General features: G+C 43.3%; 1 protein-coding gene across 1 annotated transcript in view; it reads left to right on the top strand.

Annotated features, from left to right (window-relative positions):
* Positions 1 to 15,308, top strand: part of ERCC6 (excision repair cross-complementation group 6) — a 67,499-nt gene that overhangs the window by 41,555 nt on the left and 10,636 nt on the right. Inside the window, exons 8-11 of the mRNA XM_010854444.1 lie at positions 6,542 to 6,712; positions 7,216 to 7,392; positions 10,739 to 10,855; positions 12,064 to 12,159. Of these exons, the coding sequence (XP_010852746.1) occupies positions 6,542 to 6,712; positions 7,216 to 7,392; positions 10,739 to 10,855; positions 12,064 to 12,159 (561 nt within the window). The remainder of the gene's footprint in view (positions 1 to 6,541; positions 6,713 to 7,215; positions 7,393 to 10,738; positions 10,856 to 12,063; positions 12,160 to 15,308) is intronic.

Below are 15,308 nucleotides of genomic sequence, written 5' to 3'. Positions count from 1 at the left end.
AATTATTAAGTACCCTTTTTTCAAGTTGTTGGAAGATGTCTCGTGAGAAATGTGTTGCTTATATTCCGAAGCAGTTGTCACTTTAAAGCTCTCTCACCTTTCCCTGCTTTGTAGGACATGGTAATACTGTGGAATAGTTTTGATGTTAATAATTCAAGGAGACTGATCATTTTGATTCATTCATGGTATTTAGAGCCGTAGGATTAGGAAAGGCAGCAGTGGCATAAAGATCTAAAGGCTTAGATGTTACAATTGCCAGGCCAGGGCTTGGGTCTTGGGTCTGCCATTTTATAGCTTTGTGACCTGGCAAGCTGCTCAGCTTCTCTCAGCCCTGTTTGAACTCCTGAAAATGGGTATTTTTTTTAGTAATCTTTTGAGAATGTGTTGGGTTCGTACGGGTGCACAGTAAACTTAGTGTGCTCCCCAGCGTGCAGCGTTCACCCAGGTGATTCCTGGTGTTGAAAACAGAGTGTGGCTGGCCTCTTCATCTCAGTGCTTGAGAAAAGACATTCTGATGCTTCTGACTGATTCAGTATGATTATGCTTGAGATAGTTCACACTCGCTTTATCAAAGATATTCACAATCCTTTACCTTTTTCACCCTGTGTCTAGGTACATTGGCTCCAAGTGGATACAGTGAAAGAGAATGTTAAAATTCTTCTTTGGGAAAGGCAGGGTGTGACCAGAGAAGAGTCCACACAAGGATGGGCCATCTGGCACCACTGCCATCGCATGTTCTTTAAAAAGGCCCGTTTTCTGAAACGCTAGCATGAAAAGACTTGGCTTTTTCAAAGCTGGGAGTTGAGAGAAAACATAACAAAAGTAGAAAAGGACCACGTGGTCCCTTAGGCATCCTAAGTATTTCAGATCCGCTCCAAGTACACAAATTATAACACAAAGCGATGTTAGTTCCTGTTAACTTTCGAGTCGGCGTGCACACCTGATACGAGAGATGATCGATGCTGCGCTTGTTCTGTAAGGGATATTGTAAAATTATCTTGCCGGGGCCCTTTTTTCTTCATTGTCAGCACAAATCCTTGTTTATTAAAGATTTGGCTTGAAGGAAATTTTAATTAATTACAGGTGCAGTAAACTCTTCCTGGGCAGCGCCGGGCCGTTTGCTGTGAATGGCCTTCACGTGCCTGTGCTCCTCCCGGCTCCCCTTGCTGCCTGACAGTGTGATTTATGGCTGCTGCTTTCCACCAGTCCACTGTTTGCCCTCTAGGAGGGATTGGTCTCCTGAGCCTCCATAATAACAGCAGCACTTTCACAGACATCTTTTAATGACAGCAGCGCTGCATTCAGTAAGTCAGGCTAATTGCAGATGTACCCTATTAATTGCAAAAACTAGGAGAGGTTACATATTTTACAAGCTTTTAATTTGGAAACCGCCCGAGATGATTTGTCTTAAGTGTTTGGATAGAGACCTCCATAATATTCAACAATTCACCATTATTGAAACTCCGGTCTAGGCAGTTACAGAATTCTGAGATTGAATCAGGTGAAAACAAATAGTCTTAGATGTGTTTTTACCCAGTGGCTGTTAAGTGGAGGTTATATTTTCAGGGCAGACGTTCAGCAAATTTCTTACTCTTTTTTATAAAAGCATCTTTGATTCTTCCTTATCATCATACATCTTTCTGAATATAGTAGAAAATTTGTATTTCGATAGCTATAGCTTAAATCACAGAATTTTCCAAATAAATTTCAACTCTTAGACATATCCATGAAGCTAAGCATCGCCCTTGTGGTGTGTAACTGGGCGGCGTGGCATCCCATTTGTTTAACTGGGGTACAGGGACGTCCAGAATCCAGTTCAGGGTGGTGTTCCTTGGAGTGTAGTGGAATGACGGTGCTGAGCTGGTGAATTCAGCAGCGAGCGGTTCCAAAGTCATGAACACGTGGACCCACACGGGCAGGCTTTGGCTGTGATGCAGTGGACACTTTAGAAACATGAGTGGTAATTTCACTTCTGCCGTATTTCAGGCCCCAAACAGTCGTCGTTCTCCTCTCCCGTTTCTGTGCACACAGCTCCGTGCCTGGAACTCGGCATAGGACGTGGCTGTGCGTCCATTTGCTGCTGTCCCTCACCCTGCCTGCTTCATGGTTTCTAGCAGCCCCTGCTCTCCCAGGAGGAGGGGGAGATGGGGTAGAGTTGCAATGGCTGCCTGCTCAGAATTCCAGTGGAAAATTAAGATGCAGAGGAGCTGTTGCAATCACCTCTGGCTTCTGACTCAGCCAGAGGTGGGATCTCAGCACTGGTGGGATGAGTGCAAGGTGGAGCAGTGTATCTCTGGACACCTTGCATGTCTTCGCTGGACACTCACTGCCATGGTGGGGCCTGAGGCCATGGATAGCACTGTGGTCAGGGAGAAGTGGGTGGAGGCGGGCAGTGTATTCATCATAAGGTACCAGAAAAATAGTCAGGAGATGGTTAACTCCCTGTGGCCTCTGTGCGGTCTTGTGCAGGGACTGCACGTCATGAACGGGGAGGAGGTTCAGCAGCGTCATGTCAGTGGTGCAGCTCTCACTTGCCGAACCTTCACTAGCACCAGGCGTTATGGCTCTTACCTCTGAAGTTCTAGGTGAGCCCTGAGGTGTGTCTCATATAAGACAGTTTCTCTCTTCCTCTTTCACAGTTGTCTTGGTCAGTGTTACACCCTTTATATTCTATTGAATTAAAAATATTCTAATTCTTTGTTTATTAAGGTAATATTTTTGAAGATGTTGAGTTTATAAAATTTATATGATGTATGATTATATGAATAATTGTATTGGTTTTCCTAATATTTAGTGATTCTGCTCCTGTGATGCCTTATTCACTTAATATAGTGCTAAATTTTTATTTATAAAGCAATGAATCTCTAGTGAGGAGTACATGTGAGTATGTTGCTTCTGTCGGTTTTGAAGACAGCATTTTGCTAGTCTTGTTCTGTATTTTGGGGCCATTTAAATCACAGAGTTGATACCTACTTCACTTATAAAACCCTTGGGTCTAGTAGACTTCTGGTGGGAAAAGTTTAGCATTGTTTTCAAGTCTTTAAGTATGGTCTGATGGGTTTGTTTCGTTTCTCTTGGGTCCATTTCGGTAACTTACCTATTTTTAGTGCGCGTCCTCTCAGGTTTCGGGCGGCGTGAGATCGCACGCTGCGTGGCTGCTCTTCTGTGTGCTGCCTCTGTGTAACTGATGTCCCCCACGTTGCCGGGTCAGTCCGTTCTGCAGGCTGACTTTACAGGGGTCTCTCTCTTTTGGGGTCTTTTCAAAGAGCTGTTCACATGCGTTCTCTATCAGTTCTGCGAGTTTTGTCCTTAAGCGTCCCTGGTTTTTGTTTTTATCTCACTGTCTCACTCCCCCTTTTTCACCTCGTGCTATGGCTGCTAGGTTTGATTTCCGCCTCAGTGGGGTGTGAGGAATGAGGGCCTGTATGTGGGCTGAGGCTCTGCTAAGAGTCGTCAAAAGGAGCTCACTGACGGTGAGCCTCGGCTCCTTTGTACCTAACTTTTGCACTTTCAGTTGCCTTTAGTCTTCCTCTGTCTCCTGAGGTGGAATTCTGAGAAGCAGTGGCGTGTCCCGCAGGTTTTTGTTTGCATTTCCTTGGTATGTCTTTAATCGTCCCGTGTACTCGATTCTCAGTGCCAGTCTGGGCTTTGGCCATGCTCTCCTAGTGGAAGATGTCACTGCTGCCAGCCCACTGTCACATGGCAACCCCGAAATAAACGTCAGGTCTGAAGTTTAGTTTTTTAAGTTTAGTCGCTCAGTCGCATCTGACTCTTCGCGACCCCATGGACTGTAGGCCATCAGGCTCCTCCGTCGACGGGATTTCTCCAGGCAAGAGCACTGGAGTTGGGTGCCATCGCCTTCTCCAGTTAGGTCTGAAACCACCTGTCTGTTGCCTGTTCCTTTCTTTGCCTTACAGTGGTTTGATAGTCCTACAGTCTGGTTCTTTTCTGATATTTATGCCGAAGACACATGACTAAACCACCATTATTAGGGCTTCCCAGTGTTAAAGAATCTGCGTGACAAGTAGGAGACCCGAGTTCTATCCCTGGGTTGGGAAGATATCCTGGAAAAGGAAACGGCAAGCCACTCCAATACTCTTGCTTGGGGAATCCCATGGACAGAGGAGCCCAATGGGCTGCAGCCCATGGGGTCACAAAGAGTTGGACATGACTTAGTGACTGAACGGCAGCAGCAGCTATTAATCAGCAAATGGGCTTGCGTTTTTTGCAAATGTACTTTAGCCTGTTTTCTGTCACGGTGAAGAATTGAACAGTATTCATTACCTGTGTACACCCCATTCTACCCTTGGAGAAGGGATTTTTCTTTTTTTAGTACACTCTCATTTTTCTCCTGTTTTCACTCTTGGTTGTTGTACTGGACTTGCAGTAATGCAAAAATACATCCTTTATATATATATTTTATACATATATATATATAGGATCTGTATTTTAGATCCTTAGCCGTTTCATTAGTATTTAAAAAAATATTTTAACATTTAATTATTTAACTATTTTAATGTTTAATTATTGCTGTAGTAATTTAAGATTGGTAAGTATATTACATGTAATCGTCCCTTAAAAATATTTTCTTTCATTATTAAGAGGCAGTGTTGCCTGCTGCTGCTGCTAAGTCGCTTCAGTCGTGTCCGACTCTGTGTGACCCCATAGACGGCAGCCCACCAGGCTCCCCCGTCCCTGGGATTCTCCAGGCAAGAACACTGGAGTGGGTTGCCATCTCCTTCTCCAGGGCATGAAAGTGAAAAGCGAAAGTGAAGTCGCTCAGTCGTGTCCGACTCTTAGCGACCCCATGGACTGCAGCCCACCTGGCTCCTCCGTCCATGGGGTTTTCCAGCAAAGAGCACTGGAGTGGGGTGCCACTGCCTTCTCCGCAGTGTTGCCTAATGCTTAGTTAATACTAGCTCTGGAGTTGGCTTCTTTTTTTTACTCTCAAATCCCACTCCACCTCTTCCCAGCTCTGTGGCCTGATAATATTATTTACTCTCTCTAAGCCACAGTTCTGTCATCGGTAAGTTGAGGTAAGGACCTCCGTCCTTTCTCAGAGGTGCTGTGAGCTCCCCGTGTGTGCTGAGCCTCGGGTGGGGAGCTCTGCTGTCCACTCTGGTGCAGAGTGTGGAGTCCTCAGCTCCCTCCTCCCACCAGGCAAAGGGACCGCGTTCTCACAGTGGCGGCGCCCCGCACCAGCTGGATGTAGCACGCCACTGCAAGGCCACCTCCTGCTGGTTTATTTTTTGTCCTTGACTGTCTGAAGGTGGAATTTACTTTTTTTCTGGCAAGCATGACTGCTAGTTTGGATCAGTGCAGAATTGCAGAATCTTTGCTTTCTCCTTAGAATTATGGAAAGATTTTCCCTTTGCTCTCTGACATTTTTAGTGTTGCAGAAAAGATATTCAACACAGGTAGAGTCCTTTTCTTCTGAAGGGAATCTTTTTAAAAAATCTGTTTTGTTCTAATTAGAAGCTGCAGCATTTCTCTTGTTTGGTTTTATTTTTGGAATTCAGACATCTAGTCGGCATATATGTGGGCGTACGGCTTTTTCAGTGTGTCTGCCTGGCACTCAGGAGTGTTTTGCTCCATGGACTCTAGTCTTCTCAGAAGGTTTTGGTATCATTTTAAAAAGTCACCTCTTGTAATCCCTTGTGCTCTGTCCTCCTTGAATCCATGTTACACATCGTTAGAGCTTCTGGGTTTGTCCTTCTTATTGCCTTGACTTTTCCTTCATTTTCTTGCTTTCATTTTAAAATCAAAAATCGTTTTTCATCCACCTTGTTGTTTTAAGTTTAATATGAAAGTGAAAAGTGAAAGTGAAGTTGCTCAGTCGTGTCCGACTCTTTGTGACCCCATGGATGGTAGCCTTCCAGGCTCCTCCATCCATGGCGTTTTCCAGGCAAGAATACTGGAGTGGTTTGCCATTTCCTTTTCCAGGGGATCTTCCCAACCCAGGGATCGAACCCAGGTCTCCTGTACTCTGGGCAGACTCTTTACTGTCTGAGACACCAGGGAAGCCCAGTTTAATATGGAAGGAAGTTTAATATGGAGTAACACAAAGGATGTTTTGGAAAAATAAAAGTTGGGCAAGTGTTTACATGTTACATCTTTTTCTGGTTTTCTTTGACTCTCTTCCCCCATAATAGTGAATATATTATCAGCATTTACAGCTTATAGATTAATGAAACATAAAGTAGATTTCCAGTGTGATAGTACGTAACTAGGTTGTATGTATTATGTTTATGTACATGTTTATAAAGTGCCTTAGACTGTATCATGGTTGAAAGGTAGATTTTAAGAGTCGTGCTTGGGATAGGAAGGGGAGGGAGGCTTAAGAAGGAGGGGATGTGTGTGTGTGTGTATGTGTATACATATGTATATATATATATAATTATGGCGGATTCACATTGTATGGCACAAACCAACACAACGTGTAAAGCAATTATCCTCCAATTAAAAAAAAAAGAATTGAAAAAAACAGTCACGTTCATTTAACTTATTTAAAACTGGCTTTGCCGTTTTGTCATCGTTGTAGGAGAAACTAGTTCGAGACATTGCTCGTTGTCATGGGATTTTGATCACTTCTTACTCCTACATTCGACTGATGCAAGATGATATCAGCAGGCATGACTGGCACTATGTGATCTTGGACGAGGGACACAAAATTCGGAATCCAAATGCTGCCGTCACCCTTGCTTGCAAACAGGTGTGACCTCTTACAACAAGGGGGGTATCCAGGTGGATGATATTTCATTGAGAATACACTCTCTGCTTTTAATAACACACTTAGGGAATCTTCCCTCGTGCTTTTGCATAAGGAGTTTGAAATACATGTTTCGCCTTAATGCTGAACACTTTTTGTTCTTACCCTTAATCATGTTTCCTCAGATTCTAATTGTTGATGTTACTGAATGTCTCTTGTATAGATCAGTTGTTAGAGTGTAACCACATCCAACTCTAGTCCGTAGTCTTCAACTTGAACAGTAAGAAAAATTCTTCCATATATATACATTATCTATGTATATATATATTTTATCTATGTGTAATTGAAGAATTGAAGTTGCGTAAAATGTCTACATTTTAGAGGAGACCAAAATGATATGTAGTTGTGTTAAATGACAGGATTGCATGGGAGTGTTTTGGGGTAGGGTTGGTGATCATGTGTTAAAAGATGAATTTAATAGAAAAGTCCTTTCTCTCCTGTAATAGTTCCGCACGCCTCATCGCATCATCCTGTCTGGCTCGCCGATGCAGAATAACCTGCGAGAGCTGTGGTCTCTCTTCGACTTCATCTTCCCGGGGAAGCTGGGCACACTGCCTGTGTTTATGGAGCAGTTCTCAGTCCCCATCACCATGGGGGGGTATTCAAACGCCTCCCCGGTACAGGTAGTGTATTGGGCAGGTAACATTTCTGTCATTTTAATACTTAAAACAGTCCTACTAAGTACTATACTTTGTAGCCAAGTCTTTCAGAATGTAAGGTGAATGGCCCAGCTTATAAAAATCACAGTTATTTTTGCTCAAAAGCACATAATTTTCCAGATGAGCTTTTAAAAAATCATGTAAAATATTCAAGAGCAGTCAGATTTATGAGACGAGTGAATTCGTTCTGGACAGCATATAATGGTGCAAATTGGGGTAGTGCATCTTATAAAGTAGTGTAAACGCTTAGAAAAGGGGAAACCAGGAAAGATTTAAGAAGACATATATCCTTTAACCTGATGCTGGGAAAACAGGCTGGAAAGAGTGGAGCATTCTAGGTTAGAGCAGCTGTCTGCATGCAGGTACTCTATATGGCCCCGGGCAGTGGAGAGGCACGCTCACCACAACTGGAGGTGCTTGGGGAGTTGAAGCAAGGCTGTGGACGCTGGCAGTGGGGTCGTGAAGGGAGGCAGAAATGCTTAGGCAGGGAAGAGCCGCTGAAGGCGTCTGAGCAGGGGGCTGGGAACAGCTGTGCTCGGAGGGCTGCTCAGGCTGCAGGTAGTGGTGGGAGAGAGGCTGGCTTTGAGGGACCTGCTGGAGTTGTTGGGAGTGAGAGTGAAGAGAGCCTGGACCTGGCTGTGGGTGGCGGTCCTGAGAAAAGAAGGTGGAGAGCAAGAGTCCCAGGTGGCCTTTTCTAGACAGAACAGACAAGACGTGGAGGCGGATAAGGAAGCTGGTAAAGGAGATTGGGTGGGGGAGGCCCGACGAGCTCTGCTGCAGCTGACCCCTGAGCTTTCAGGCCTGGCTGACTGACAGAGTGGAATTGTCACTCACAGAAACATGGGGCCAACTGGAGGGCAGTTTGTAGCATTTGGGGGCAGAGTCTCTGCACAGCCTTAGGTGGGGCCTGTACCTGCCAGGTTATGACAGAAATAAAGCCTGCCACCAAAAGAGGTGGTCACAAATTTTGAAATATTAAAACTACAAAAAGAATATTAGATCTTTAAAATTGGAAGACTATCGAAAACCATTTTAATACCTTTAAAATTTTGAGATTAAATGAGTTTTGATCTTCAGTTAACTTTTATAAGAGTTCTCTTCCTCCATTGAGCCCCCATTATCCTTTAGGTATCCTGATTTTTGTTCTTTTTCCTAACTTTTTATTTTGGGATAATTTCAAACTTAAGAGAAAGTTGCAAGAATTGTAAAAAGAACACCTATACACTCTTCACCCAGATTCCCTGGTTTTTAGCATTTTGCTGACATTTTGCCATATTTGCTTTATTTCTCCTTCCCACCCTCTCCCCTACCTCTCACACACGCACACGGAGTTTATCTTTTGTATTCTGAATCATGTGAGTAAGTTGCAGACACTGTACCCCTTCCTCTGTGTCCTTCAGTTGTATTCACTAAGAACAGAGATGTCACACCACCTTGTAAGCAGGAGTGTGAGTCAGGAGGTGGTCTGCAGCAGGGGCGTGGTTCTGTTATGTGACCTGTGTGCCATTCACATTGTGTCGGTTGTCCAGTAAGTCCCGTGTCTCTTCAGTTTCCCTTCATCTGACATAGTTCCTCTAATCTTTCTTTTGCCTGCTTGACGTGACATTTTTGAAGACTACAGGCTTGTTATTTTGTGGAATGTCCCTTATCTTGGGTTTGTCTTTCCGTTCTTCATGATTGGAATCAGGTTACACATTATTGGCAAGAATATCCCAGAAATGACGTTTCTTAGCGTTCCATTCCTATCTGGAGGCACGTGCTGTGGGTTTATCCCTTCGTTGGTGGTGGTCTGATTACTTGGGTAGGGTGATGAGCGTGCCACATTTCTAAACGCTTTGCAGTTACCTCTTCTTCTGTATAGTTGATAAGTCATGGGGGGACACTTGGGGATGATGTAAATAGTCTCGTTTCTTCCTTGAAGTCTTTGTTTCAGAAGTCTGTGCACTTGTCTTTTTTCCTTTTTTAGATTGTAAAGTCCTTGGGAACAAGGGTGTTGCTATTATTTGCTCCTTTTTGTTTAAGATCATCAGTTCAGTTCAGTCACTCAGTCGTGTCCGACTCTTGTGACCCCATGGACTGCAACACGCCAGGCTTCCTGTCCATCACCAACTCCTGGAGCTTGCTCAAACTCATGTCCATCGAGTCGGTAATGCCATAGTTGCCATTCTTGGGTAGCTCAGACTGTAAGCAACTCACCTACCGGTGCAGGAGACATAAGAGAAACCGGTTCGGTCCCTGGGTCGGGAAGATCTTCTGGAGGAGGGTATGGTAACCCACTCCAGTATTCTTGCCTGGAGAATCCCATGGACAGAGGAGCCTGCGGGCTACAATCCATAGCAGTTCTAAGAGTTGGACATGACTGAATCGATTTAGCACACATACACACTTGAGTGAGGTGTTCTTAGGATGTTTTGAAGTGTTTTCTACCATGTTAATTTTTTAACATGAATTTTTCTGTATTAATATATTATGGTCAAGCTCTTTTTATTATTCATTTTGCCGGTAACTTGTTTAAGCTTTGGTTGGAGATTTTCTTGTTCCATTAACTAGTATATAGTAGATTGTTAAGCCTATGTAGATTTTTTTAAGTATCAATAATTTATTGAAGTCTTTGTTTGCCTTTAAGTAAATGGCAGGGGTGTGGTTTCCTGTGCTGTGGGTCTTTGTTTTTCTCTGGGCGGTTAATGCCCATCTCCTGTGGCCAAGCTCCATTACAGAGCCATCTGCTGCATTTTAGGCTGCAGTGACCTTTCATTTCTGGGATCATAGGGCTTTCCTTGAATTTACACTCTGAATCTCCTGTGGGCAGTAATCTCTGCTTATTATCTGCTGTTTCCCTTGCTGCGGCGTTTCCCTAGAGTTAGCGTTTGATCTTCAGTTTTGTGAAGTAGCAGCCCCTTTGTGGCCACTGGAGAATATAAGATTATAAACTGAGATTTGTTTGAAAGCAGTTTTTTCCCTGCGGGGGGGTGGGGTCAAGCACTGAATAAATCTCTACTTTAGGGTTTAAGTATATAACAGTAATTAAATAGAGGTGGAAGAGGGCACAAAATTACCTGGTTGCTCTTTTGTACATTTTTGGTTAATGAGAAGTTTTTTTTGTTTATTTGTTTTTACTGATCATCTTACAAAAGCTATTGTATCCTAGAGTGTATGGAACTTAAATTTTTCCAAACCATTTTCCAATAGTTTTGTACAACCATTGATCATCCTTTTTTTAAAAAGAATTTAAACTTTGGAATCAGTTGTGAGGTAAGCGCAAATGCATTCCTTAGACAGAATAATTGTTTTCCCTTTTCTCTTACTAAAGGTTAAAACTGCTTATAAGTGTGCATGTGTCTTACGAGATACCATAAATCCATACCTACTGCGGAGAATGAAGTCGGATGTCAAAATGAGCCTTTCTTTGCCAGATAAAAACGAACAGGTCTGTAAAACCAGGCATTATCAAAACATTACTAAAGCACGATGTGCCTGTCATTCTTTGTGCTTTTCGCAGTAGAATTGGTGAGGCTAACGGGTGTGGTTGCTGGTGCTGCAGGGCAGGTGGGCCTGCTGTAGCCCCTGCCTGTGACGGGCGAACCTTCTGGGCTCAGGAGGGACTGGAAGGCAAGAAGAGGTGGCCACTGTGCACATTCTTTCAGGGAGTTTTTCCCCTTGGACTTTGGAGCATCTAAGGCATGGAGCACTGACCTGATGAGGATGAGTAGGTTTTTGGATCTAGTGCAAAGATAGAAGGGTTCTTGCCTGGAGAATCCCAGGGACGGGGGAGCCGGGTGGGCTGCCGACTGTGGGGTCTCACAGAGTCGGACACGACTGAAGCGACTTAGCAGCAGCAGCAGCAGCAAAGATGGAAGGATTGTCCTGGACCTCACGTAGGGACCTGTTGGTCTGAAAATAAAGGAAAATAACCACATGTGGCAGATGAAGAAGTATTGATAGATTATTTTTGAGACTGATGATTAGGAAATCAGGCATGATAGTTCACTTTCTATTTTTATTGTTTTTGTTGGATTAAAAAAAATTCTTTTATTTATTTTAATTGGAGGATGATTACTTTACAATATTATGATGGTTTTTGCCATACATCAACATGAATCAGAGGTTGAGACAGGCAGTGGCGTGGAGTAGTAGGGGCAGTTGGCCGGAAGGGTAGGTGGTAGTGTCAAGAGACCAGTCTGGTAATCTTGTGTGTGGCTTAGAACGAAGGAAGAAGGGCGCCAAGCAACGTTTTGGAGCCTGGTCGGGCTTGCTGAAGCGGAGTCTGGGTGAGCGGCTTGCGAGCTGAGAGGGTCTGAGCCCTTGGAGGCTGGCATGGGGGAAGGGCTGTGGACCTGGTCCTAAGCTTCCTTGGGAGCAGGAAGCCAGGCTTCAGAGACTCAGAGACAGTGGGGTGGGGACCATGGGGCCTGGGGATCACAGGTGGAAAGATGACGGAAATGGAGGGGCTGTGAAGGAGGGGCCTGTTCGTTGTTCAGCTCTAAGATGTATTTTTGTTTTGTTTTGTTTTGTTCTTATTAAGAGCACATTGTAAAAATTATATACATCATGCTTGTTTTGATTAGTTTATTTTGTTATTTTAGTTATTTTGTACCGTTAAATTTTTTTAAGTCTTTTTTTAAATTCTCCCCCTAGGTCTTATTTTGCCGTCTTACAGAGGAACAACATAAAGTCTACCAAAATTTCATTGATTCCAAAGAAGTTTACAGGATTCTCAATGGAGAGATGCAGGTCAGCCAAATAGTATTAATAGAAGCTGGAGAGAAAGAACTGTGGACCAAGGGACACGGGGGAGGAAAGGAGACTAGTACTACTCAGAGATTCACTGTTGTTGCCGTCTTGAAAGCATTCGCGTGTGAACCTTTACTTCTGTGAAGCCCTTCCAGAAGTCAGATACACACAGTTTGAGAACCTGCCTTTTTATCTGTACTGCAGCACTGTTACATTTGAACCCAGCACCGTGTGGTCTAGTGGGAAAATGCACTAGACCACGGGGTCTGTAATGGGGGGTCCTACAGCGATGCTGGTCCTATGAAGAATGTCAGGAGCAGCCCGGGGCTGCTGGGTGCATGGAGGAAGAATTATTATTATGCATTTTTGTATAAGTAATAGCGTTTTAGTTATTGGCCATACTCAGCAATATATGTAGGTTGTCTCTGTATTAAGCCTACCTAGTAATTTTATCATCAGCTTTAGTCAGAAGCTCCATGTAAACTCTTCAGCTTCTTTGTGCTTCAGTATCTTAAAGTGTGAACTGTATTTTATTTATTTATTTATTTGACATGTAAAATTCCTTAGTCTTTGGTTCGTCCTCGTTGGAGGCACAGCTGAGGAGCAGAGGACGCTCTGAAATCCACTGTCCCGCCCCGACATGGAGGCGATGGTCGTGAATATGGGTGGCAAGACTGCTTGTGTCCCATAACATCTGCATGGTTTTTCCAGATCAAGTCATTTTTTTCTTTTTTTTTTGTCATTTTTTTCTTTATCCCATAATATCTACATGTTTTTTTTTTCCAGATCAAGTCATTTTTTTCTTTATCCCATAATATCTACATGTTTTTTTTCCAGATCAAGTCATTTTCTTCTTTATCCCATAACATCTGCATGGTTTTTTTCCCCAGATCAAGTCATTTTTTTCTTTTTTTTTTTGTCATTTTTTTTCTTTATCCCATAATATCTACATGTTTTTTTTTTCCAGATCAAGTCATTTTTTTCTTTATCCCATAATATCTACATGTTTTTTTTTCCAGATCAAGTCATTTTTTTCTTTATCCCATAACATCTACATGTTTTTTTTTTCCAGATCAAGTCATTTTCTTCTTTATCCCATAACATCTACATGGTTTTTTTTTCCAGATCAAGTCATTTTTTTCTTTAACCATCTCTTAACAGTTTATTTCATCTATCATTGGCATCTGTAGGGGGTGTTAAGCCATTCACATTATTCCTCTCTCCTGTATCTCCCCTGACTTACCTTCACGTGCCTCCAAGTTGTGAAGCCTTAGGTGGGTAGGATCAGCACTGTCCAGTGGAGAGAGAATGCAAGCCATGTGTGTGATTTTAAATTTTCTAATGGTCACATTAAAAACGGTGAGAAGCAAACAGGTGCAGTCGGCTTTAATAATGTGTTTTATTTAACCTGACAAATCTAAAATCTCATTTTAGTACGTGATCAAAGTTTAAATTCCTGAGATACTTTACTCTTCTTTTTTTGTACTGAGTCTTCAGAATCGGGTATTTTACATTGCTAGCATATCTTAGTTTGAACTTGCCACACTTCATGTGCTCAGTGGCCACATGTGGCTCGTGCCTGCTGTGTTGGACAGCAGAGATCTCAAGGAAGAAAGATCAGTGCTGACGGTGTTTCTGCTTTGTTCACATCATGTGTTATTTATTGAACTGTTTACTAGTTAGAATAACCGTACTCTTTGATTATTGCTCAATTTGTGGTTTATCGTTTTCATTTGAACTTTTATACTGTGAGTGTGACCTGAGTCACGGGCTGAAAGCTGTAGAAGGTGCCTGCTTGCTTGCGGGTGGCCAGGTCGGCGCTCTCACTCTGGGGCTCCGAAGCCCTCTTGTGAGCCATCCCACACATTGTTTCCATCTGTGTATTTTCTGTGGCATGTTTTCTGATAGACTTCAACCTCTGACTCACATAGTAAACTATAGAACTTATAGTGAGGTTCTTAGGAGTGTAATACTTAAATGCATTTGCTAAATTACATGGCAGATTTCCCTAAATTTTAGTCACTCAGTTCAGTTCAGTCGCGCAGTCATGTCCGACTCTCTGTGACCCCATGGACCGCAGCACACCAGGCCTCCCTGTCCATCACCAACTTCTGGAATCTACCCAAACTCACGTCCATCGAGTAGGTGATGCCATCCAACCACCTCATCCTCTGTCGTCCCCTTCTCCTCCTGCCTTCAATCTTTCCCAGCATCAGGGACTTTTCACATGAGTCAGCTCTTTGCATCAGATGGCCAAAGTATTGGAGTTTCAGCTTCAACATCAGTCCTTCCAATGAACACCCAGGACTGATCTCCTTTAGGATGGACTGGTTGGATCTCCTTGCAGTCCAAGGACTCTCAAGAGTCTTCTCCAACACCACAGTTCAAAAGTGTCAATTCTTCAGTGCTGAGCTTTCTTTATAGTCCAACTCTCACATCCATACATGACCATTAGAAAAACCATAGCCTTGACTAGACGGACCTTTGTTGGCAAAGTAATGTCTCTGCTTTTGAATATGCTGTCTAGGTTGGTCATACCTTTCCTTCCAAGGAGTAAGCGTCTTTTAACTTCATGGCTACAGTCACCATCTGCAGTGATTTTGGAGCCCCCCAAAATAAGAGTCTGACACTTTGTCCACTGTTTCCTCATCTATTTCCCATGAAGTGATGGGACCAGATGCCATGGTCTTAGTTTTCTGAATGTTGAGCTTTAAGCCAACTTTTTCACTTTCCTCTTTCACTTTCTGCCATAAGGGTGGTGTCATCTGCATATCTGAGGTTATTGATATTTCTCCCAGCAGTCTTGATTCCAGCTTGTGCTTCAACCAGCCCAGTGTTTCTCATGATGTACTCTGCATATAAGTTAAATAAACAAGGTGACAATATACAGCCTTGATGTACTCCTTTTCCTGTTTGGAACCTCTCAGTCATATCCAGCTCCTTGAGACACCATGGACTGGAATCTGCCAGGCTCCTCTGTCCATGAAATTCTCCAGGCAAGAATACTGGAGTGAGTTACTGTTCCCTTCTCCAGGGAATCTTGCTATAGCCCAGGGATTGAACCCATGTCTCCTGCATTGCAGGCAGATTCTTTACTATCTGAGCCACCAGGGAAGCCCAGATTTCTGTTGAGAATGGGTATGATATTT

This window comes from Bison bison, unplaced genomic scaffold (genome assembly GCF_000754665.1).
Source record: "Bison bison bison isolate TAMUID 2011002044 unplaced genomic scaffold, Bison_UMD1.0 scf7180017864341, whole genome shotgun sequence".
NCBI lineage: Eukaryota > Metazoa > Chordata > Mammalia > Artiodactyla > Bovidae > Bison > Bison bison.
Note: the sequence above shows the minus strand (reverse complement) of the source record. Positions and strands in the feature narration are given on the sequence as shown.